This window comes from Eulemur rufifrons, chromosome 30 (genome assembly GCF_041146395.1).
Source record: "Eulemur rufifrons isolate Redbay chromosome 30, OSU_ERuf_1, whole genome shotgun sequence".
In the NCBI taxonomy this organism is placed as follows: domain Eukaryota; kingdom Metazoa; phylum Chordata; class Mammalia; order Primates; family Lemuridae; genus Eulemur; species Eulemur rufifrons.
Genome location: NC_091012.1, coordinates 106,558,624 through 106,581,678, shown reverse-complemented (window position 1 = coordinate 106,581,678; position 23,055 = coordinate 106,558,624). Strand labels below are relative to the sequence as shown.

At 40.4% G+C, this 23,055-nt stretch overlaps 1 protein-coding gene across 1 annotated transcript in view; it reads right to left on the bottom strand.

Annotated features, from left to right (window-relative positions):
* The window catches only part of EFHC2 (EF-hand domain containing 2), a 128,680-nt gene that overhangs the window by 15,880 nt on the left and 89,745 nt on the right, over positions 1-23,055 (bottom strand). Inside the window, exons 12-13 of the mRNA XM_069464294.1 lie at positions 9,392-9,589; positions 7,574-7,666 (exon numbers count right to left, since the gene is read on the bottom strand). Coding sequence (XP_069320395.1) covers positions 7,574-7,666; positions 9,392-9,589 — 291 coding nt within the window. The remainder of the gene's footprint in view (positions 1-7,573; positions 7,667-9,391; positions 9,590-23,055) is intronic.

The following is a 23,055-nucleotide window of genomic DNA, read 5'->3' as shown; positions in this document are numbered from 1 at the left end:
CCTTTTGCCTATTTCTAGAATGCCAGTGGCCACGCTTAAACTCTTCTCCCTTCCCTCATCCTACCCTCCCTCCAACCCTAACAGGAGAAAATAGGGTTCTTCTCTCCATACTCTGAGTGGTTCCAGAGAAGTCTCCAGATGCCAGCTTCTGGGGATCCCCTAATGACAATGGAGGCTCAGGAGCTGACTGGGCAGTGAAACCCACCAATTGACAAGACACCCCTCTACCAGAGCATCCGACATTAAGGACAGAAGCCAAAATAGCAACAGAAAAGAAAGGAACCAAAGACAATTCAGGGAGCAGAGGGAAAGATGTGAGATAAGAGGATATACAATATTATACTCCTGCAAAAAGAACAGAAGAATACAAAAAAGGAAATTTTGAATGAGAAACATGCTCTTGGAATTAAAAATACAATAGCACTAAAAAGATGCAGTAGAAGGGTGGGAATATAAAGTTAATAATATCTCTTAGTAAGTTCATCATAATGAAAAAGAGAAAATAACCGAATTTGAGAGATCTAAAATCATAATAATAGGAGTTCTCATAAGAGAAAAATAGAAATAGAAGGGAGGAAATTATTAAATAATACAAAATTTCTTAGAACCAAAGAACAGTCTCCAAACTGGAAGAGTCTATAAAGTGTTAAGAACAATGAATCCATACATAGCCCCTGCCAACCTCCCTGCCCCCAATGAACATGGCCCCATAGGAATCAATATTATGTTAAATTTTCAATCATTGTAACAGCAAATTAGTAGACAATATGTAAAAATGATCAATCATGACACCATGCACACTATACGTGGTGTACACATGCTATTTAAATCGCAGAAGCAGGGAGAGGGGCTGAAAGTGGCTGCTTCTTATGAATGCATCTTGGAGGTGGAGAAGGATGTGGCCAGAGACTGCTGTTGTTGGAAAAAGCTTTTTAGAACGATTTGATAATTTTTGACTGTGACAAATAAAAATATAAAGACTACAAAAAGCAGATGAGAGACTCTAAAACATGCTTTTCCAAGTAGTAAACATGCAAAAGTCAGACTTGGAAAGGAAGGAGTGCTTCTAATTGGGAGCATGTTCAGAAGGAATGAGTCACTGAGTCTTCCTCCCTGCTCTAAAATTCTGCACATAACCTCCTCCCCTGGACCACTGACGTACTGAGATTTTTCATGCCATCATTTGGTATTCTAATATGCACTCTAATATACACTGTGCTTGTCAGATGAGGTTGTAAGGAGAGAACTAGGATAAAAAGAAGACCTCCAGTTTTAAAAACAATAAAGGCTGGAGGAGAAGGAGGGAGGGGAAGCGGTTCAGAGATGAAGAAAGGCTTGAATATTAGGGGAGTGAGAACAAGTCAGCCAGCCAGTGTGTATAGTTACCCCTGAAGGTTATCTCCCCAGTCACCTGTCACGGAGGCCTCCCTCCATCTCATGACCACAGGCATCATTTGCCAATTCCGAGGCATTCTTTCAAAATATTTTGGAAAAGCCTATGAATCATATGGAAGATGTATTTCCTTATTTCATGGCCATGCTGTGCTTTCAATCAAATATGTGATCCCAATTCTCCGCCGGAGTCCTCTACTTCACTCCTCTCCAAACGGTATTTGGCTCTTGCTAAAAATCTGATCCGTGGTCAAAGGACAAAGATTTGCCGCTCTGAAGGAAATTCTTTTTTAAAGGCTTTGAAGGCAATTCCAAAGAAGAACTTTCTATGGCCACATTGTTAGAATCAGTGCACAGCCTTCCAGGGTGACTGCCCTAAAGGGCAGCACTAATTCTGGCTTTTAAGTGTTTCTATGCTTGTTAAAAAGTCAGTCTCCTTACTTTCAAGTACGAGCTCACAGTGCTAAAGTGTTTTCCTAAAACCTCCATAAATTCTTCTTTCCCTTTGATACTTGGGAATCCACCATTTCCTCCACTACACAAACTAAGAGACATGTTTGTGGAGGAAGGGGGAGGGAGGGCGATTCCTCTGACTCCCCTCTAGATAAAATGACCCCCAAACATGCCTCCCAATGCCTTGCTAGGTGGGAGTTCTTAGAACTAAGTCTAATGTGACATCTGACTGATGTTCGTGCTCCCCCTCCCCAAAATGATGAATGGTTTGAAAACTGCAGAAGCCATCCATCTTCTTGCCATGGGGAATAATGCTAACCTGCTTTATTTCCAGCCTCTGCAGAGGTAAAAGGCTTAGTGGCGGCTGTATTTTGCTGAAGAGGAACCTGAATCCCCTCTGTTGCAAAGGCCATCTCATCACTTAGCAAAATGGGCTGGAAGGGAGGGAGGACAGTGAAGACCCATTTTTGACTCAGCTGTGTTTGGTTTCAGTTCATTACCCAGAGAACCCAAGGGTGCACCCCGAAACACCTGGTTTAAGTCTTCAAGGCTGAACACTTGAGAAAAAGTGGAGCTTTGGGCCCCTGCATCAGTTGGTCACAAAAACTTAAGGTTGGCAAGATGGCATTGCTCAAGTTGCCAATGAGTAACTCTGGTTATCTCTAAATAGTCAGGCCTCTAAATTCCAATTGGGATTCCAGCACACATCTCTTTGGTGAGGTGGGTCACAGCTGCCAAGTACAGATTGTACAGATAGTCGATGCTCTGTTGGTACACGTGATTTGGGATTTAAAAAAAAAATTTCCTTCAACTACAAATCACATTATATTTTGAAAAGGCAGGAAGCATCTGGGTGGGTAGGTGGATGTGACAGAGGGAGAGAAAGAGGAGGAAGAGAAGGAGAGAGAAAGAAAGTTGGGGGTGGGGAGAGAAAGGAAGAAGGGAGAGAGAGAGAGAAGCGGCTTCTCTCTGAAAATTTCATCAGTGCACCAAATACTCTGCAACAATAGCAGCCACATGGCTCAAGCCCTGCCCTTCGGCCTCACTGCCAGGTATTGTTGGGTGAAATCACAGGAGTCCAAACCCTGCTTCTGGGAGGGGGCCAGGGGGCAGGGCTGGGCAGCCTATAATGACATGATTTTAAAGCCCTGTTAACTTTTTCCATTTTAACTGATATTTCTGGATGAAGCACCAGCTCTCTTGGGAGGGCAGTTCTAAGGCATTCCATGGAACCCAAAGCCAGCTATAAAAGACTAGCTTGGGGCAAAGCTTCTGGGGAAAGAGTTGCACTTGAATTTCCAGTTCTTCCAAGTCTAGATTTGGAAGGCCACAATTAAGGGAGAAGGCTGCCTCTTTACTGCCCAGTCCCACAAGGAACACAGAATGAAATGACCTCAGAATTCTCTCCACCTCTTATGGTTTGAGAATCAGAATGCTTTGCTTATTAGTGCTGAGGAACATTAATTTCCAAATGAAGGCTCAAAGAGCTTGAGTAAATCTCCAGGGATCACGTGGCCAGGAAGCAGCAGAGTTGGCCTGCATAGGCAGGTCTGGTGGACACCAAGCCCATGTTCTTCTCCCCCGTGCCCAGTGCGCTAGCACAGGAGAAGTCTCCGAGGCTGCAAAGATGAATGAGATCTAGTCCCTACCCCTGGGAGCTCAGATAGAAGCAAAGGTTTAGAGTATCTTAGGGAGTTGTAGTTCTAATTCCACTAGATACTCATCTTGGCCTGGAGCATGCTCTTTTGTAGAACAGGAAGGGGAGCAGGAGTGACTCCATGACAGACTGGACCTCCTGGAATAGGCCTAAGTTTCGGTTTCCCCGACTGGGGTCCTCCGTTTCCCCGAAATGCCGCTGATAACAACTAAAAGGTCCCGGGACTTGGAACCAACCAATCAGAAGCCAACACGACCTTGGAGCCAACCAATCAGGAGCCAACACGATCAGCCACTCTTGAAGCAGCAAATGAACTAAGGGAGGGAGGGGGATGGTGTGCCCAGCGTATGTAACCCACTGAAAAGTATAAAAGCTTAGTTTTTACCCCAGGGCAGGGTCTTGGTTCGTGGAGAGGCCACTGCGTTGCCGCTCTGGGACTTAGACCCTAGCTAGAGCTAGCCAATAAACTCCTTTGCCTTTTTGCAGCCTCGGTGACTCTGCCTCTCTGTTCCTGGGGCCGAGGGGAACCGGTTCTAACACTTTCAGTGAGAGATTCTCCTTATACTTCAATGTTCATACTTAGAAAATGAGGAATAATGCCCACCATCAATTAAAATGTACCTTTTAACATGCTCAAGAATTTAAAAAATATTCTAAGGCCTTTAGCACTATATCAATATGGTGTCACTCCTATTATTAATGGGTAATAGCTACCACTACACAGAACACATAAGTCTGATGCTCTGTGCATTAGGGAAATGAATTTGTTTGGTACATAAGATGACCTTATACCAGCTCCCACAGCACAAAGTGATGGGGGCTGAGGTAACTGCATGTGAAACGGTTTTGAAGTCCTGATTCCAGATTGAGTTGTACTAATAAGGAAAGATCAAACTGAATTACAAGAAAAATGGGGATGGAGTAGAAGGGAAATCTTGGTACTGAAACACAAGGTCAGGAGATGGGCAATAATGGGCAATAATCACTGAGTGAAAGAAAGCATCCAACCCTCTAGCCATATTGTTTTTCAGCTCCTCATCTCAATTCACACAGCAGGGTTACATGGCTGCTTAACAGCTGCCCAGCTCCATCCCAAGGCAGGTAAAACTACCCCTGGGCAGAGTGTGCATTGAACAAAATCAACAAACTCCACGCCTGCCTCCCACGGGAGACTGCAGACGTCAGAGGGGGCTCTGGCTTAGCGTGCCATGAGGGGAGGGCTGTACACAAAGAGACTCTGGTCAGGGCTCTGTAAAGCCCTGTGGAGTCTGTGGGGAACAATAAGAATGCAGAATATAAATGTAAGCTGTGGGCTGATGGGCCCATTAGGAATTAGGGCAGTCTTTGAAAGGAATCTGCGGAGATGATGCAAAACACCAAGCATGTGACCCAAATCATGGCAGGGCATATTGAAGGGAGAGGGGAATGGGAATGAGACATTTTCTAATCTGATTAGTCTGAAGTTTCCCCTGAGTGTGGAGAAGGGTCACTGCACAATTAGAGGCAAAGTTAGACTGAACATGGCCTGCTTAGTGGCTGAGAGAGATGACCTTCCTCAAAGCTAAGCTGGGCTTGGAGGCAGATGTGTTCTGAGACTGAGACGGCTTCGAAACAAGTTGTGAAATAGTCTTTCTGCATTTAATGTCACATCGTAAAGACAAAGACAAAACAGTCTGCTGACAGAATGAGAGGATGATGACTTGGTGGCCTTAGCACTGGATAAGAAACATCTAGGTCCTCCAGAGGCCAGGCTCCCACATTACTGGACTTTCCAGGACAACTCTTCCTCAAGGCCATCAAGAGATAATCTAATAAACATCCAGAGCTTCCTGACTAGAAGACAGCTTAATGTGTGAAAGGCATTCAAATCCAACTGTTGAAAAATAAGGCTTTCTCTATATAGAAAAACACAGGTTTCTTCCAGTTCATTTCTAAGTCAGAGTGTGTGGTCTATGATCCCTCACTACAACTTCTCTCCTACTCACCAATCAATACTTAGCACCAGGTACTGTGCTGGGTACCTTATGTATATTATCTCAATTAATCCTCAGAACCACTAGGAAGTAGGTACTGTTATCTCATTCTAGAGGTAAGGAATCTAAGGTTCAGGCAGGCCAAAACTCTTGCAGAAGATCACACAGCTAGTAAGTGGACTCAAAGAATATGAGAGACAAGGCGGGGGGGGGGGGGGTAAAATTGTCACTATTACAATCCACTGCTTATTTATAGGTGGTAATTCAAACAGTTGTCTGCATGTGAATGAATCAAAGGCCAAGTCACAGCCCTTCATTACAAGGCAAGGGACAAAAAGAGAAATATACATAGTGCTGTGAGAATTCTTAGGAGGAGACAATCACTCCAATTATCAGCCAAACAAATGCAACAGGGCTTCGTGGATGTGGTGCCACTTGAAATGGGTCTTGAAGGAAGAGCAAGCTTTCAGCAGGTGAAAAAAAAAAAAAAGGAAGCTGCTTCCTACGGAAGAAACAGCAAGAGAAAAGGCAAAATAGTGGGAAGGCAGGAGGTATATGTATGAAATGTTAAATAGCCCATTTGGTTGGACTATTGGCAACAGGGAGAGGAGCTCTGGGGGTATGAGAACTGTGCAGAACCCTGACTCCTAGGCCTGTCTACCTCATCTCAAGTTCCTTATACCAGGATGACCTACTTATCCCTCACGCTGCTGCTAATAAACAAAAGCAAATAGAGTTAAAACAAAAACAAATTCAAAACAAAACAGAGTTGATAGTCCAGAAAATCTCTCCAGGTCGATCCAATGCCCACCCACATCCAACCGTATTTGCCTTCTTCTGGATTCCTCTCCTGACACCTTGGACCCTAGTTCCCCCACGTGGAATTTGGTTTTATCTGTTCCTTTGGTTTCTCCTTTTGTCTCAGATGAGGACTCCCCACTCCAGCCCCTGCTTGAGAACAGTGCTCCAACTGACAGCCCTGAGCCCCACAATGGAGAAGGAGCTTAGTTCAAAGTTAAGGAGGTGGTCTTTTCTGGGAGAGCAAAGAGATGCCACAGGTTTGTGACTAGAAAAGTGACACAACGACACACATTTTTGCTCTTACAGGATATGTAAAGATGCATTAGAAAATTCAGAGACTGGTGGAAGGAAGACTAATGTGGTGGCCCTGCAGTATTCAAGAGTGATGATGGTGGAAATGGAGAGGATGCAGGCAGTAGGAAGGAGGTAGAACTGTAAAGACATCCTAATCTACTGGCTATTTGTAGAGAATAATTCAAAATAACTAGAGGCAGGGGATGTGCATTTGAAAGGTTCAGGGATCAAGTCACAGCTCTTCTTCATGTGACTTTGGGCAAAATACTTCATCATCTTTATATATAAGATAGGAAGGATAATAGTTCTGACCTCACCAAGTTGTTCTCAAAAGTAAATGAGATAATGTATCCAAAGCAATTATCACCATGCCTAGAACACAGCCCAAAATGTTAGAATTATCAAGATATGTAAGTCAGGGAAGGAGCTAGAGTGATATCATAGGAAGCATAAAAGACAGCCAGAGTCTACGTGGCTAGGAGGGAGGGTCCAGGAAGTCAAAAGTCAGATTCAACAGAAGAAGTGATGTGTTTTAGAAAGCAGTTCACTGTGCTCTCCTTTTATGACAGCATAATCTCTAGATTTTACATCTGGTGCTCTAGCAAGACAGAGTACCATGCTAATAGCCCTAGATCCTCTTATTGCATGTCTTTAGCTATCAGGAACTACTGCTTTGAAAAACCTGCCCTGAATTTTACATCTAACATCCTCATAACCAATAAAGTTGTACATTTCATTTTGTCCCAGGAACCTATGAATATGTTAAGTGAGTATTCATATCAAAAAGATAAAATAATAACTTATAATAGGTTCTCTAGCATTCACAATTATGACTAACTTTTCCTTTTGTAACACTTAAATGGAAATATGTCATCAACAATATAATCAAAACAGTCGAGGGTAAATCAAGGGTAACTAAAGGTAGTTGTAAACTCAGGAATAGTCAGTCCCCCATACAAAAATACATAGGACAATCCCCCCCATGGGTGGAACGCTTGCTTACCTGGACAGTAAAGATTCTAGAAAATCATCTGTCAAAGGTAACCTTGAGGACTTGCACAGCCTTCTGATGTCTTTTCTGGGTAATACATTTTTTCTGCATTAAAACAAAGTAAATGGGCTTTTATATACCTTGCGTCCCTTTAGAAACAATTACATGCTATAGGAATGAAAATACAGATGTCATGTGTCCTAAGAATGTGGATGTGGAAGTAAGTATGAAAATTGGTGTTGGAATTCACAATAAAGAAAAACAGTCATATAGCATTTCACCAAATTTTTCCATTTCAGAGGTCACCAGATTCTGTCCTTACAAAGGCCTTTCCATCAAGATGCAGATTCTTGGTTGGTGACAGTACAGCCTATTAAGGCTGCAGCCACGAGTGTTGCTCTAAGTAATCGATCTGCATTCTTGACCACTAGTCAAAAATGGTTCTGATATTTGAAAACATCTCTTAATTTGATAGGCATGTGGAGCTTCCAACACAAGTATGATATGACTTGAGGGTGTTTTTCTGGTCTTTTCCTTGGACCCAAACCTTATAACCTGGAAGCCCTAGCTGGGGCTTCAACATTCACTTCAATTTTGTCAGATGCAGGCAGTTTTCTCTGGAGCAGCCCAACATTCATTTTCTCCAGCCTGCTGGGGGCAAAGAAATGCTTGGCCAATGTTCTTACTCAGCCAATGCTCTTCCAGGCATCACGCAAAATCAGAACCAACAGGAAAGAAAGTGCGCTTTCTTCTTTGCAATGAGAATGTTTACATCTAGAATCAAAGCTTGCGGGATCTGGAGGAACCTCAGGCTACCTGATCAAGCAGCTCCATTATTCCCAAGAGGTGTTCCTTTAGTGAAGGAGGGTCACATTTCTCACCCTGAAGGAGGGGCACCACCAGGGTAGAAAGCAGGGCCAACGTCACGCAAAGCTCAGGCCACACATCCTCCAGGAGGCTCAGGGAAGGTTAAAGATTTTAGGAAAAATACATCTTTATAAAAACTCACTGAGGATGCATTACGAATTAGGGGAAAAATCAGATTCATTTTTAAGATAAACTATGGGACCTTCAGAGATATTCAGGGTATGTAGCTGCCCACTTAGGTAAAAGACTTCAAGTTTGGGGATGAGGAACAGAGTCACAGGGAAGAGAGACAGCAGTGGTGTGCAGCAACAAAGTTAGAAGCTAGAGTGAGAACAAAGATTTGCTAATTGCAGATGAAACCAATAAATTTACATCTTCCCTACCCCCACTATATTGGGTCTGTAAGTAAGATGAATACCAAAACATATTAAGATGTTTGTATCCAATTGTATATAACAATGACTTAATGAAGCTCAATACCCACATGATTGATGTATCAGAAATAGATTATGCTGAGCTTCATTATTTCCAAGAAGAAATAATTTGAAAGAAATTCTAGGTAAAAGTTTATTTGCAAATTCCCTGACCTGTTTGTTATAAAAGTTACATTTATAAATCCCAGTCAGCACTAAAATAATGGAAGAAGATAACATCTCAGAATTAAACCTTCTTGCATCTTGATTTACTGTGTTTCAGTTGAAAGCTTCTAGAGAAGAATGAAAAGAAAATGCAAGGGAGCAGCTTATTCTTTTGAAGATACAGGGCCTCCCCTATTCCATCAACAAAGCTCACTGTTACTGTGAAATTATCCAGAAATGATTTAAAGTGGCTTTGCTAAATAGTAGAGTATGATGAGACATGCCAATTTTCTTTTTGCCCTTTCTGATAAAACATAAATTCCTTCATTACTCAGGTTCACAGAAACTTGAATGATTTATTAGAATCAATAAAACAAAAGCTTACTTTGCTCGATCTTCGTACACACAGTTAGCAAGCAGTCTGTCGAAATTCTGAAAATCATTTTTCTTAAAGTATTCATGGGCCCGTGCAATTAAGACATCAAAATCTTGACACGGTTCATCAGGTACACGGTAGTGACGTGCAATGGTTATAATCTCTTGGTCTATGAGTTTTCCAACAGTTAGACTCATCAATATTTCTCTGTAATGAATATGGAAAAATATTCATGAAATGATGTCTAAGAACACAATATTTTACCTCTTCTCTTAAACAGATCCAAATCCCATTTACAAAACTTTTAACAAACGCACAGAGGAAAGGTAATTATTTTTCTTTAACTTAATTCCTCTACTTAATTTGGGAGCAGCAGGAAGGCACCAACGCTAGAATGGAAAATCATAGGCACTATAGCTATTATAGATAGCTATAGATTTATAAATAAAATAGCATTTTTGCCCAGAGTCAAACTTGTACCAAATAACAGCCTGCAATCAGGAAGCAAATTTTTAAAGGCCTTGAATGGTCAAAGATCTGTCACTAAGTACATGAATTTATTCAATGCCTAGTAATCTTCCTTATATAAAATAGTGACAGACTTGGGTCAGTTTCTGGTTTCCCAGGGTATAAAATTTATAAATCAATAAATTAGAAAGGTGCTTTGGGATGGGGAAAGCATTCATGCACACTTCTATAATAAAAAGTAAAAACTGACACATTCTGGAGGTGAGAAAAAAATAAGAGAAAAAAATGAAAAGTTTAAAAAGTTATGTAAGTATGTAATGGTAGAGCTGTCTGGGTCTTGAGAAGGCAAATGACACTGAGATAATGTGGCAGAACTAAAAATCCAAACAACAACAACATTTAAAAGATGAGGATCCAAAGCCCAACCGATTGGTTGAATTGTTTTTAATGAAACTCTGTATGAAAAGCCATAAACTATGCAGCATACATTAGAAAGAATGGTATCAAAATGGTTAAACTGAAAAATGTTATGGTGGTTACATGAATAAGCTTCCACCATCTAGAAAATTTACTTACCAGAAATAATTCAATTCTCAAGAATCTTAAATAAACAAAGGAATACAAAACTTTATTTGCTCTTCTGCTTGCTATAGACAGGTCTTTCAGAATAAATGCTTTTAGTTCTTTTAGATATTTCTGGTCATTATCTCTATGATTTAAGAATTCTAGGTTCTCCTAGTCAAGAATTTCCTTAGATAGAGTCTAGAAAAGCCCACAGCCACAATGTTGACTATCTGAAGGAACTGCATTCCACCTACATCCACCTCGCAAGTTTTCTGGAGGGTTTTGTTTTGTTTTAGTTTGGTTTTGGTTTTGTATTTTTAATGGGAAATGAAGGCAAAATTCAACCAAGAGGATCCCACAATTTCAGCAAAGTCACATCAGACGATCAATTAGCAATATTGGCAGGAGGCTCGCTGTGTGGAAAACGCTGTAAAAGGCACTCTGGCATCTGAACTTTTCAGAATCTATAATCTACTGGAGCTGTCCAAGCATACGGGGATGGTCTCTCAAAGCCACAAACTGGTAGGGCTACTTAAATGAACTGAGTAATAGCAATAACAACTTCCGCCATTTGTGGAGCACTAGCTAGGTGCCAGGTCCTGTGCTACCAGGTACTTTTGGCATGGATCATCTTATCTGGCCTAGGAGGTAGGTACTATTGTATTATTATCCCCATTGTACACATGAGGATACTGAGGCACAGAAATGGTTTAAGTAGTCCACCCAATGTCACAAAAGCCAGAATGCAAACCCATGCAGACTGGCTCGAAAGCCCATCCTCCTGCCTACTACTCTATCCCTCTTCTGTTGGGACACAGAGGATGGAGTGATCCAATGGAGTGGGACTCAGTCAGGAAAAGCTTCCTAAGGATAACGTGGGTGTTAAGCTGATTTTTTAATGGACCTTTATCACATTTATTGTCCATTACCTCTGCTTTGAGGGCTATCACTAATCATCAGAAAAAAGTAAGAGAAAATAATTTCAAAAACCCTGAGTTCCCAACCATCTTTGACAGAGGGCTAAGTGACCGGGAAGGAGCCACTCCAAGGAAAACCCCTGGCTCATTTACAACACTGGTCAAGGAGGAATCAGTGATGCATGTGCATAAAATGGAGCACCATACTATCACTAAAAGTATGATGTTGATTGATATTGGCATGATAGACGTTCATGCTATATTGATAAATGTAGTGTGATTCCAGTGAAAATCAAGATACAGGTGCATATATAGTTATATAAAGAAGACCAGAAGAATACATGCCAAAAATCAATAGCATTATCCCCGATTGCTGAGGTTTCTTTCTCGTTAAAATTTTTTTTCTACTTTTTCTGAATTTTTGTAATGATTAAATATTACTTTCATTGTCTAAATAAAAAAAAAATTTAAAGCTTTTTCCTTTTGAGAGTAGAACATGGTGTGAAACGGAGAAAGTGGCATGCTCCCAAGGACAAGGAAAAAAGAAAGTGTGCAGCAATAACGAGAAACTTTCCATGCACCTTTCACTAAACTTATTATAGCACTACCAGAACGTGAAAGTTTATTTTCCTTTTCATTGGATAAACTGAAATTATCCTGGCTTCACTGCAGTTAAAATTTATATCTGCTGGGTTTCTGTATGCTTGGGTTTTAAACAGCTCAGTATTCCACAGCTTGACATGGCTTTATGTGAGAGTTTCAAACAAGCTGCTATACTCGAAACTGCCGTCAGTCCTGCAGGGCACCAGGGGCTCCCAGAGCAGCCATCCGTGTGGCTGCTGTGTCCACATGAGGCAGGTCCCGGCACCAGGGATCTCAACCGGGATGTCCAAAAGCCCCGCCTTATAGACCTCAAATGGCTGCCATCACTTTGCCCTGCATTTGCCACGTGTGCCTTTTTTAGGACTCATCCCACCCTGTCAAACTTTAAGGGATTCACAAAGAATTAGGAATCATTTCAAAAGTAGCACACTCCATTATTTTTACTGGTAAAATACACATAGCATAAAATTTGCCACTCGTGACATTTAGTACATTCACAATGTTGTGCAACCATCATTTCTATCTAGGTTCAAAACATTTCCATTACCCCAAAGAAACCCTGTACCCATTAAGCAGCCACTCCCTTTTCCTCTCTCACCCCAGCCCTCCTCCCTACCTGGCAACCACTAATCTGCTATCTCTACAGATTGCCAGATTCTGGCTATCTTACATAAATGGAATCATATAATATGTGGTCTTTTGCAACTGGCTTCTCTCACTTAGCACGTTTTCAAGGTTTGACCATGTTGTAGCATGTATCAGTTCCTTCCTTTTCATGACTGAATAACAGTCTATTGTACGAATATACCACACTTTGCTTATCCATTCACACAGCCATAGAAATTTGGGTTGTTCCGCCTTATGGCTATTGTGAGTAGTGCTGCTACGAACACATGGGTACAAACTTTTGTTCAAACACCTGTTTTTAATTCTTTGGAGTATATAGACCCAGGAGTGGAATCCCCAGGTCACATGGTAATTCTGTGTTTAACCTATTGTGAGGACTTGCCAAACTATTTTTCGCACACTCCATTTGTGCTTAGCAGCAGCCACAAAAACAAAAGTCCAGCTTCCACCGAGCACAGCCCTCCCTCCCCTAAAACTTCAGAGTGAATTTGAAATAAGATCTGATACCAAAATCTGATCTCGGTACTTCTTGCCCAATTATTTAACGGGAATAAAAATGTATTTTAAAGAGCAGCTGTAATTATACTGCTTTTATGTTCTGTGATTACTATTACTAATCTTAAAGACTCAAATGGCAAGTTACCTGTGCCTTTCCACAACATTGCACTACATTCCTGGCACTAACATTTTATACAGTATAATACTGTAATATCACAGTATTATTTAGTTAATCTTATAAGGGATGCTGCCATGATTTTCTCTTGGTTTTTGTAACTAAAGTCATAAGACTCAAAAAAATAAAATGCCAAGCTGCTCTAGGGTATTGAGAATTCTATGCAGAATTCTGGAACATGAAATGCTAAACAGCTTTACAAGACATAATTCCATTAAAGTCACACAGTCAAGTAATGGTGAATCAAAACTTCCTTTTAAAGCTCTGAATCTCAGGGCATTTCCTTACATATTGAATCGCTAAAGTCTAAGCGATATCTTTCAAACAAACTAAAAAAATTAGTTTCGGCATAAACAAGGGCTCAAGAGCCTAAGCCTTAGGCCCTAAGGCATACAAGAAAATCTGGCTGAGGCTAAATTAAACCAAGCAGCAGTTTTGATGACAATTAGGTAGCACCCTTTCTCATTTCCTTCAATTTGATATTCATCAAATAAAATGTGTTTTGCTTCCTCTAATCAGAAGCTGTATATACCTGTTTACATCCTACACTCCCCCAGGCTTTCTCTCACAGTTGTGGTCCTAAGCTGCCCACACAGAGCAGAAACCCTTGCCATATTGTCACTTCCATTCCAGCACATTATACTGTTGGACTAGTGCATTGCCAGACAGCAGAGGGTGGTAGAGATAGCTGGTAGAATACGTGTCAAAGAAAAGAGAAACGGAAAGATACATTAAAGTGGTGTAAATACAAACATTTGATCAAACAGATTTTGGTACAGACCTAATTGGAGTTCAAAGCCATGCACAAAGCTCTTCAGCTATACTTGGGAACAAGGCCATTATCAATGGCCACTTTGGCTTTGCACTGTCCATCTCCACAGAGTGCATTTATAGGCTTATGGTATAAGCAGTTTCCTCTGGAGTTGTGCAACATGGTGGCCTGACCAGAGAGGCCAAGGAATTCCAGAGAACAGAGAGAAAAAGCAGTCACCGCAAGCTTTAAGAAACTCATCTACTCCAGCTGAGGTCACAAATCTATTTTCAGTTGGGAGGCAGTGTGGTTTAGTGGGAAAAGTGTGAGCTTTTGAATTACACCAACTTGGATTAAAATCCTAGTCCCACTAATTCGCTAGTAAATGGGAACTCTGGTAAATTACTCAACTCCTCTGAGTTCCTTATATGTGAAATTGGACAAGACCACTTGCGTCACAGAATTTTATTTTGCCACAGGAGCCAGGATGATGCTGTTAAAACATAAGTCAGATCATTCATTCGCCTGTTCAAAACCCTCTGAGGACTTGCCATCTCTCTCAAAGTAGAGCCCAAAAGCCTCACGATGGCCTACAAGGCCTGACATCCTCTACAACCCTCCTCATCTTTCCCTCTGCACCATCCTTTCTGCACTCCTTGCTTTTCCTCAAACAAGCCAGGCACGTTCTAAGTTCAGGGCCTTTGCACTTGCTATTCCCTCTACCTGGAATGTTCTTCCAAAAGACAGTCATGTAGTTTGGTCCTTCACCTCCTGTAGGGCATCTTCTCACCCACTTGGAGGTCAGCTTCTCCATGAGGCCTTCCCTTAAAAGTGTGACCCCTCCCTCTACAACTCTGGCATTCCCTAACCCCACTTCCCTGATTTCTTAGTACCATTCATCATACTCTAACTTGGTACATAATATCCCCCACCCCACCCCCCTGGAATGTAAGATCCACAGAGGGTAGGAGTTATTTGTCTATTTTGTTCACTACTGAACCTTAAGCACCTTAAATAGCCCCTGGCACATAGTAAGCCCTCTATAATAAATAGTTTGCTGAATAAATGAAAAATGAAGATTAAGTTTGCAAGGTATGAAAAGCATTTAGCATAGTGCCTGGAACTATGAACAGTCAATAAACAATAGCAATTTTTATTACTCTCATCATCTCACAGTGGGGATAATTTCAAGTTGTATTAAACCGAAAGAGTTGCTTCTCTTAAGTAAGTTTATCTTGGAGAAATGTGAAATGTTTTTAATGACTCCGAAATCTTAGAATTTATCTGCAGGATGTAAAAGGAAAATGATATGCTTGTTTTAAATGGTCATATTCAAGAGTAAGCCTAAAGTGGTAAAGAAATAAGCTCCAGGTGTGCCTTCTTTTATACAATGGATAGATCTGAAAAACTCCACAAATACTTAATTTTTAGAAATCAAGTTAGATGTCTTCTTTCACTCTCTATTACATATAAAGATACACTATCTTCATTTTGGTCATTTTTAATTGGCAATGGCATTTAACATCTTAGCTTTAAATTCCTCTAATTTCTGTCAAGCTCCTAATGACTAACAAGCACACTGAACCCTGAAATAAATCCTTTTGAAACTAAAGATTTTTTGACAGCATAAATAATTACTGCCAAATTCATCTGCTTTGTAAATTGATTTTTTGATATATTTTCTCAAAGAGAAGTACATGTGCATTGAAAATCATTGACCCTGTTTTCTTATTCCAAATAAATATAGGCAGCTTCTTGTTTTCTCTTTATTACTGCTCTAATCTTTATTTCACATCAAATACTATGGCTTTTCCTGTTTTGACATGTAGTGGAATGTACATGGTAATTTTAATTTATTTAGTTTGAAATTCAGTATTTCTTGGTGCACTCAAACTTTGGGCCTATTTAAGTGTAGCCAAACAAAATGAGATATTCTCATGCAGTTCAAAGCAACTGCTGTACATTATTAACAGCCTATTTTTCATAGAGGTATAATTTTATAAATCCTTTAAAATGTTCATCTAGAATTCTCCTACGATTTGGTACAATATGCATTTAAATGAGCTAAAGCAACAGAGGGGATTTTTTGGTTTTTAAACGGTATCAACATATTTTGGTAACAGCAAATGGAAGTCTGGATGATGGTGCTTAACTTGCAAGGTGGGCAGAAAGAGGTGAATATTCATTTCATTTACAAGTAAAGTTCTTCATTTTCTACCACTGCTTCTTCATTAACACTCACCTTGTATTCGGGGATCATTTGTCTCCAAGCAAACCCCAGTTGTTTGGTTTTTGTTTTTAACTGTTTCTTACTTGGTTGCCAGATGTTTTAGAGGCCTACAAGACCATGCTGAGCTCTGTGACAATCAGGGGGCCTTACATGGAGGGTGACCCCATATAAACCCAGAGAGACTTACTGATCACATAACGGGGCTGAATACAAGACAAGGTCTGTGCCTTCTGGGTGCTTATAATCAACTTAGTAATTCAAGACTTACTCATATCAAATAATTATCAATAATATAATCAGATTCTTAATTCTTTTTGAGCACGTACTTTAAAATATAAAATGTATGGGCTTTACTCCATTATAAAGGTAATACATTTCCAATTACAGAGAATTTGGATTGATATATAAAAGCAAGAAAAAAAGAAAAAGAAAAACTATACAAACCCCTGCCACCCAAATGTAACCAAGTAAACATCCTACACTTCTCTGCAGTATATTTTGTATGCATGGGTATTTGTCTTTTCTTTAATAGTTGTGAATATATTCTCTAGTCTGTTTTTTTCACTTAACTAAGACAGGGCCATCATGGAAGCTAGCTTTGGACAGGAGGGATACCTTTTCTATTGAGATGAAAAATGAGTCCAAAGCTGTGAATGTAGGAGCATGGGGGACGTTCATATCTCAGGATCTCTATATTCTCTGTTAGCATGGAGATGAGATTTTCTGCAATGAATGGGAGGAAAATGGTGATGTTAGGAGCTTAAGAGTGAGAAAGTTTGAAATATCCATTGTAGAGAATGGGAAAAGGCATAACTAGGCCTTGACTTCATCCTTAACTGTTTCTTCATCCTCAGCTACTCATTGATCCATCAATTGTCTAGCCTGTCATCTGTGCCTTCGATTTCTTGGTCCCTATGGTCCTTTTCTTTCAGCACAAAGAATGTTCACGTCTCTCCGGAGTTAAAACAACAGCAAAATCCAGCCCTTGACCTTCTGTCCAGCAAAGTCAGACCAGTGGTGTCCATCATCCTGGCAGAATCTGTCCCAACAGCAGCCTTGTGGCAGCAAGAAGCCACAGCAGTGGTGACTGGCAGTGGTCTGACACTCCCTGCACAAAGTAACTGTCCCTGGGGTTCCTGGATAACTAAAGGGGAAGGGCAGGAGAAGAGGTCTCAAGACAAATATACTAATAAATCCCCAAGAGGGATGCCAGATAACACAGCAAATGGGAGCTGAAGGAATTAAATGAGAAGGTAAGAGGGGTGATCATATACCAACCCGGAACAGATGGAATGTGTCCTAATGGTTCCAGGGGCAATCAGGGAATTTACATTTATGGTCAAGACTTCTCCTAAGACTATTTTTCCCTCCTGTCATCTTGTTTTGTGTTTTCAGTTTTTCATGTATTATTGCTGCTACCTTATATTGCTACTTGTTTTTTTACAATAAAGACTATGCAACAGGTCCTTGAATAATGTGTTTTGTTTAACATTGTTTTCTTATAACATTGATGAGAAAAAAAAAATGGATTCCCAGTGGGGCCATTGTCTGTGTGGAGTCTGCACGATACGTCCAGGTCTGCGTGGGTTTTCTCCAGGTACTCCTGTTTCCTCCCCTGTTCCAAAGCTGTCTACATTAGGTGAACTGGCATGTCTACATGGTCCCACTGTGAGTGAGTGTGGGTGTGAGTATGCTCTGCGATGCGATAGCATCCTGGCCAGGGTGGGATCCAGCCTGGTACCACGAGCTGCAGGGGCTCCAGCCACCCACAATCCTGAACTGGAATAAGTGGGTTGGACAATGAATGAAGGAATGAATACAAATGATTGTCAAATAAAAATTCACATAGTCTATGATAATCACACAGATGCACAACAATAAATAACGTTGTACAAAAGCGCTCAGTGAGCCCGTCCTATTCGTCATTGTTTTTGAACTGCATGGGGGGAGGAGGTGCTCCTTATAATGTTCACTTTGCAAACACTTATTCCTTAATTTAACCCACCACCATGACCACCATCAATCTGATTCACCAAAAATTGGGTAGATAACAATCTTACTTACTTGCTTTATTCATCTTAAATGTATCCAGAGCTCACATTTATTTCAATGTTTGAAATTAGAAGTGTTTGGTGTCTTTGTTTAGAAGTTTGGTGATGTTTCTGTGACCAGAAATATGGAGTAGGAGCTTAACTCTTGTTTATCTCAATTAGCTTATGGGAAAATTGGTTTCGTTAGGTCGTTTTGCTTAAAGTCGCAGTTTCCAAGAACCTATCAACGTCGTTATGTGAGCATTTACTGTACTTATATTCTGCAATTCTATTTGGAATTCTATTCTTGATTAACTTGAAATTGCCCTAAAATATTTTAAACCTATATTTGCCTAATTATTAAAGATAAGGATGAAATATGCTTTTGCTCTCAGATAAAATATGAGGGATTTAGCTCTTGGTCTCTCTACTCTCTGAGTTTTGGTTATTTTATCTACGGTATAAACCATGTCATCTGCCTTTTTAATTTTTCTAATGATATCATTCACATCTTTGAAATAATGTTTTAGCTTTGAATTCACATGTGTAAACATATGTGTGTGTATAAAACCTGTTTTAATGTTCAATGCTGCTCCAATTTTTAAAGATAAGATGCCCCTTTTGAGTTCTTAATTTTGCTTTTTTTCTTCATGTTCTGGATTAATTTATCAATGTATTACTTTGAGCGATTTACTAAAGAAACTATATTTTTGGTTTTCTTAAAAATTTAAAAACATTTCTATTGTCCCCTGTATAAAAAGCAACTTGTCTCCAATTTGTTTATCCTCAAAGCACTGAAGATTTAAGCCACCACCTCTTTGCATTGCCTGAGGCCATATCTTACCGGTTTTTAGGTCGTTGGCTCTGCTGCTGGTGGTGGTATTTTTTAAGCTTTGTTTTGTGTAAGTTTGCTTTGATGCTTTTAAGAGTCTTTTCTCTTATATGACCTTTAACATTTTTACCAAGGTATATTTAGTGATCTCTTTTCACATATTTTGCATGGATCAGAGTGAATTCTTTCAATTTCCAAATACTTTTTTTTTAGCTTAGAAAAGATTTTTTTTTAAATGATCTTTGGTTATCACTTTAGCTCCATTTGTTCAGTTCTCTCTCTACCTCTATTTCTGCTCTCCTCTTTCTCATTGTTTCAATCCTTTTCTAATTTTGCTCTGTTTTCAGGTGTTTCTAAAGATAGTTCTCTGGTTTATTATCAAGTTTTTTGCAGTGTCTGGCCTTCTATTAGTACCAGAAAATCTGTATTTTGTAGGTTTTAATACAAACCTTTTGCTATTTTGGTCTGTTTGCTTCTCAAAATGGCCTGCTATTGCTGAGACTATGCTACATCTTATTGTGATCATAACATAACTAGTTTCTAAGAATAAACAAACAAGAACAAATTTTTCATAAAATAAATCACTTTCAGAATCTGTATGCATTCTCCTGTACTGCACAGTTTGGTTTTTCTCTGTTCATGTGAATTTATAAAGAGGCCTCCAGAGCAGTCTGGGCGTTGGTGTGTGGCTGTGGTTCATAAATTCCACAGGCTCTGTCACAGATGGGGAGTGTGTGTATGTGCACACGCACACATGTGTGTATGGGGGGAGTTGTTAAGGAAAGGAGGGATCCAGTTGTATCATCCTAAACAAATGTGCCAAGTCACTATGAAAAGAGGACACATTTATTTAGGGAAGGAAGGAAGGAGAAAGACAACCTTTTGATTTGGAGACCAAGCCAAATTTGGGCTTGGTGTGGGTGTTTGGTAGGGAAAGGAGAGGATGAGTGGCAGAGTAAAAGCTGGGAGCCTTGTCCCAATACTCCGACCACTGCCGGAGGAATTCCGAAAGAGGATCTCTGTGCACAGTATCCCCAGAGTTGTGCAGTACACAATCAGCACAACCCTTAGCAGTGGCCCTTCCCTGGGACTACTTACCCACATAGAAGCCCCAGGGTAGACTCCTGGGTTTGTACTCAATTGACAAATTGTCATTAAGGCAACTAGGTCTCCTATGCCAGGAAACAAATCAGAAAAGGCAGAAAATACAAGTCGATCAATGAAAAAAATGATTTACTTCCCTACCAGAATATGAAGTAGGAAAATTTCTTACATTTTATCATTGTGGCCTATTTTTGGATTTGTTTTGGGTCTTCTATGAAGAATTCAGAGCTTGGGAGAGGGCAGCACTGGCTGAGGATGAAATCACTCATCTGAATCAGAAGTCACACACACGACCCAGGCAAACTACCCGACTACATTTTGACAGTGGCTGGAACTCTGAAACTTTGTAATGTCAGTAAGAAATCATTTTCAGTCCAGATAATATAATGAGAACTTGTTTCTGGCTCCTTGCTTTAAACACTCTGTGCTTAAATTCTATGTAATGAATCCTAGCATGTAACCACAGAACGTCAACTCTAAATATAGCAGTTTTAAAAGTAATAGAAGAAATCCATATGCTGATAGCTTCATCTGTAAAGCTTAAGTGGCTCTAAATCAAAAAATAAATTTGCTCACCTAGTAAGTATTTCACATTTCTACTTAAGAAATAAAGGAAAAATGAACACGAATCAATTAAGATCAAACAAAATGGGGAAGCTGGTTGTGAGTCACAAGCCTAAATTCCTGGCCATGTTAGGGGCCCAGTCATATTCCTGCTCATAGAGGGAGTGTGCAGCTATGGCAGGTGCTGGTGCAAAGTCCCTCCCAGGCCACAGAATGGTCACTCACAGGGTTCAATTTGCTCAGAGCTGATTTACTGCAGTGGTAACTAGCCATAGCCAGAGCCACTTTATGCCCAAGCCTCTTGCAGGGATGAACTGAACCTGCCTAGTGGCAATAGGTACAACCGAAGTGTGTATGTTATGTGTGTGAGTGGGGGGGGGGGCGGGCGTTCCATGCCTAAGGGGGCAGTGAACTTCTCCCACATTTGTTTCCATCCCCTCTGTGACATACTGCATCATTGTCCTCAATACTTTTCTTCCTGTATCCACACCTGTTCCCATGTGACTCTGCTGTTCCACCCTCTAAAGGGACACAATTTCTTTCCTGCTCCTTGACAATGGGTTAGCCACAGAACTGGTTTTGGCCCATAGAATGGTGTGTCAGTTCTGAGCCTAGGCCTAAAAAGGTCTTCTGTGTTTCTCATTCCCTCACTGCACTTCTGCCATCACCATGAGAATGACACGTCCAGGTTAGCCCACTGCTCCTGGAGGAGAATGACAGACGTGGAAGAGAGCCAGCTCAGATCAATGGACCCTAGCCAACCCATGAACCTGTAAGCTAAATAAATGCTTTTTTTATGACAGAGAATTTGAGGTCATTTATTACATATTAAAATTGTGGGAATCGATGATTGATCCACTCTCCCAAGTCCTACCTTCCTGTACTCTACTCTCTTTCATCTAGAGGTCAGCAAGAAGCACCTCCATGCCCCAGGTTAAGCTGGAACTCAGGAAGTTGGGCACCTGAGCTATGGAAAATGATGCCCCTAGCAAAATTGCTTTGACTGACCAATATTCTGGTGGGATGCTATCATTTTCTTCTAAGGAATACTGTCAGAAACAGCCATTTGGACCTAATCCCTGGGTATCCCAGGAGCATGCTACTGAGACCACCATCCACCCACCAGAGAGTCCTCTCTGTGAGCGACCAGGGGAAATGTCTTTCCTTGGGCTCTTCAGTAGGATTCCTTCTCCTAAGCAACTGGCTTATTGTTGCTTTATGAGCACCATAAATCCTATAACTGATCATGGTCTCCTATTTTGCACTGACCTCTAGGATTCTCAGAGCCAGGCCTGTAGCTGACTGTTAGTAAATGCCCCTGACTTTAGAGTCTGTTAATGTACTCTGTGCGTCAGCCCCACTTGTGGATCCACCATTCTTTCTAATTTTTATTTTTTCTTTTGCTTTTATTATTTGCATATCCATTTTATATTATAGAATTGTCTACATCTTTGTAACTCACCTTAAATCTTTTTCTAAAACAAGGCAAAATAGAAATAAAAATACATGCAATAGTGAGAAGAAAAACTGCAGGGGTATATACCCAGAAAGTTTTTTTAATCCTATCCAACTGCTCCCATTCCAGAAGACAGCCTTCCAGAAAAAGGAGAGTCAAAGAAGAAGATTTCAATCACAGCAAAGATTTCAAGGTTAGCAGAGACAGCTGCTGGGCTATCCAAAGGCACACACATGCTTTCTAGACCCAGAATATAAGTTCCATTTGGCCAGTGATGAGGGGAAGTGGATGGAACTAATGTCGTGGGTATTTGCTGGCTTACTGTTTAGCATATGTTAATTCATTTAATGTCCCCCCTCAAGCTCTTGAATTATTCTTATTTCACAGATGAAGAACCCGAGGCATTGGAGACACTGAAATGAATTGTCAACCTAAGCTAGTTTGATTCTCAATCTTAACTCATGATGAAATTGCTAGACTGCCTAACGCAAATCCCAGCTCTGCAACTTAATATGTGATCCTGGGTAGGTTCCTTAACCTCTCTGTTCCTCAGTTTCCTCACCTTCAAAATTGGAATAATAATGGTGCCCACTTTGCAAGATTGCTGTGAGGAGTAAATGAGTTAATATATAGAAAGCATTTAGTGCAGCATTTATCACATGGTAAGCAGCATATAAGTATTAGCTATTATTATAATTATTAGTAAGTGGTAGAATGAATTGTCCTTCAAGAAAGGCCAAAATAAATGTAGGAACACCCTGTCAATAGGATCCTAACTATCAAGTGAGTGAAAATTGAATCTAGTCAAAGGGTACCACCTTTGTTCATTCACTCATCTATTCTTCAACTAACGT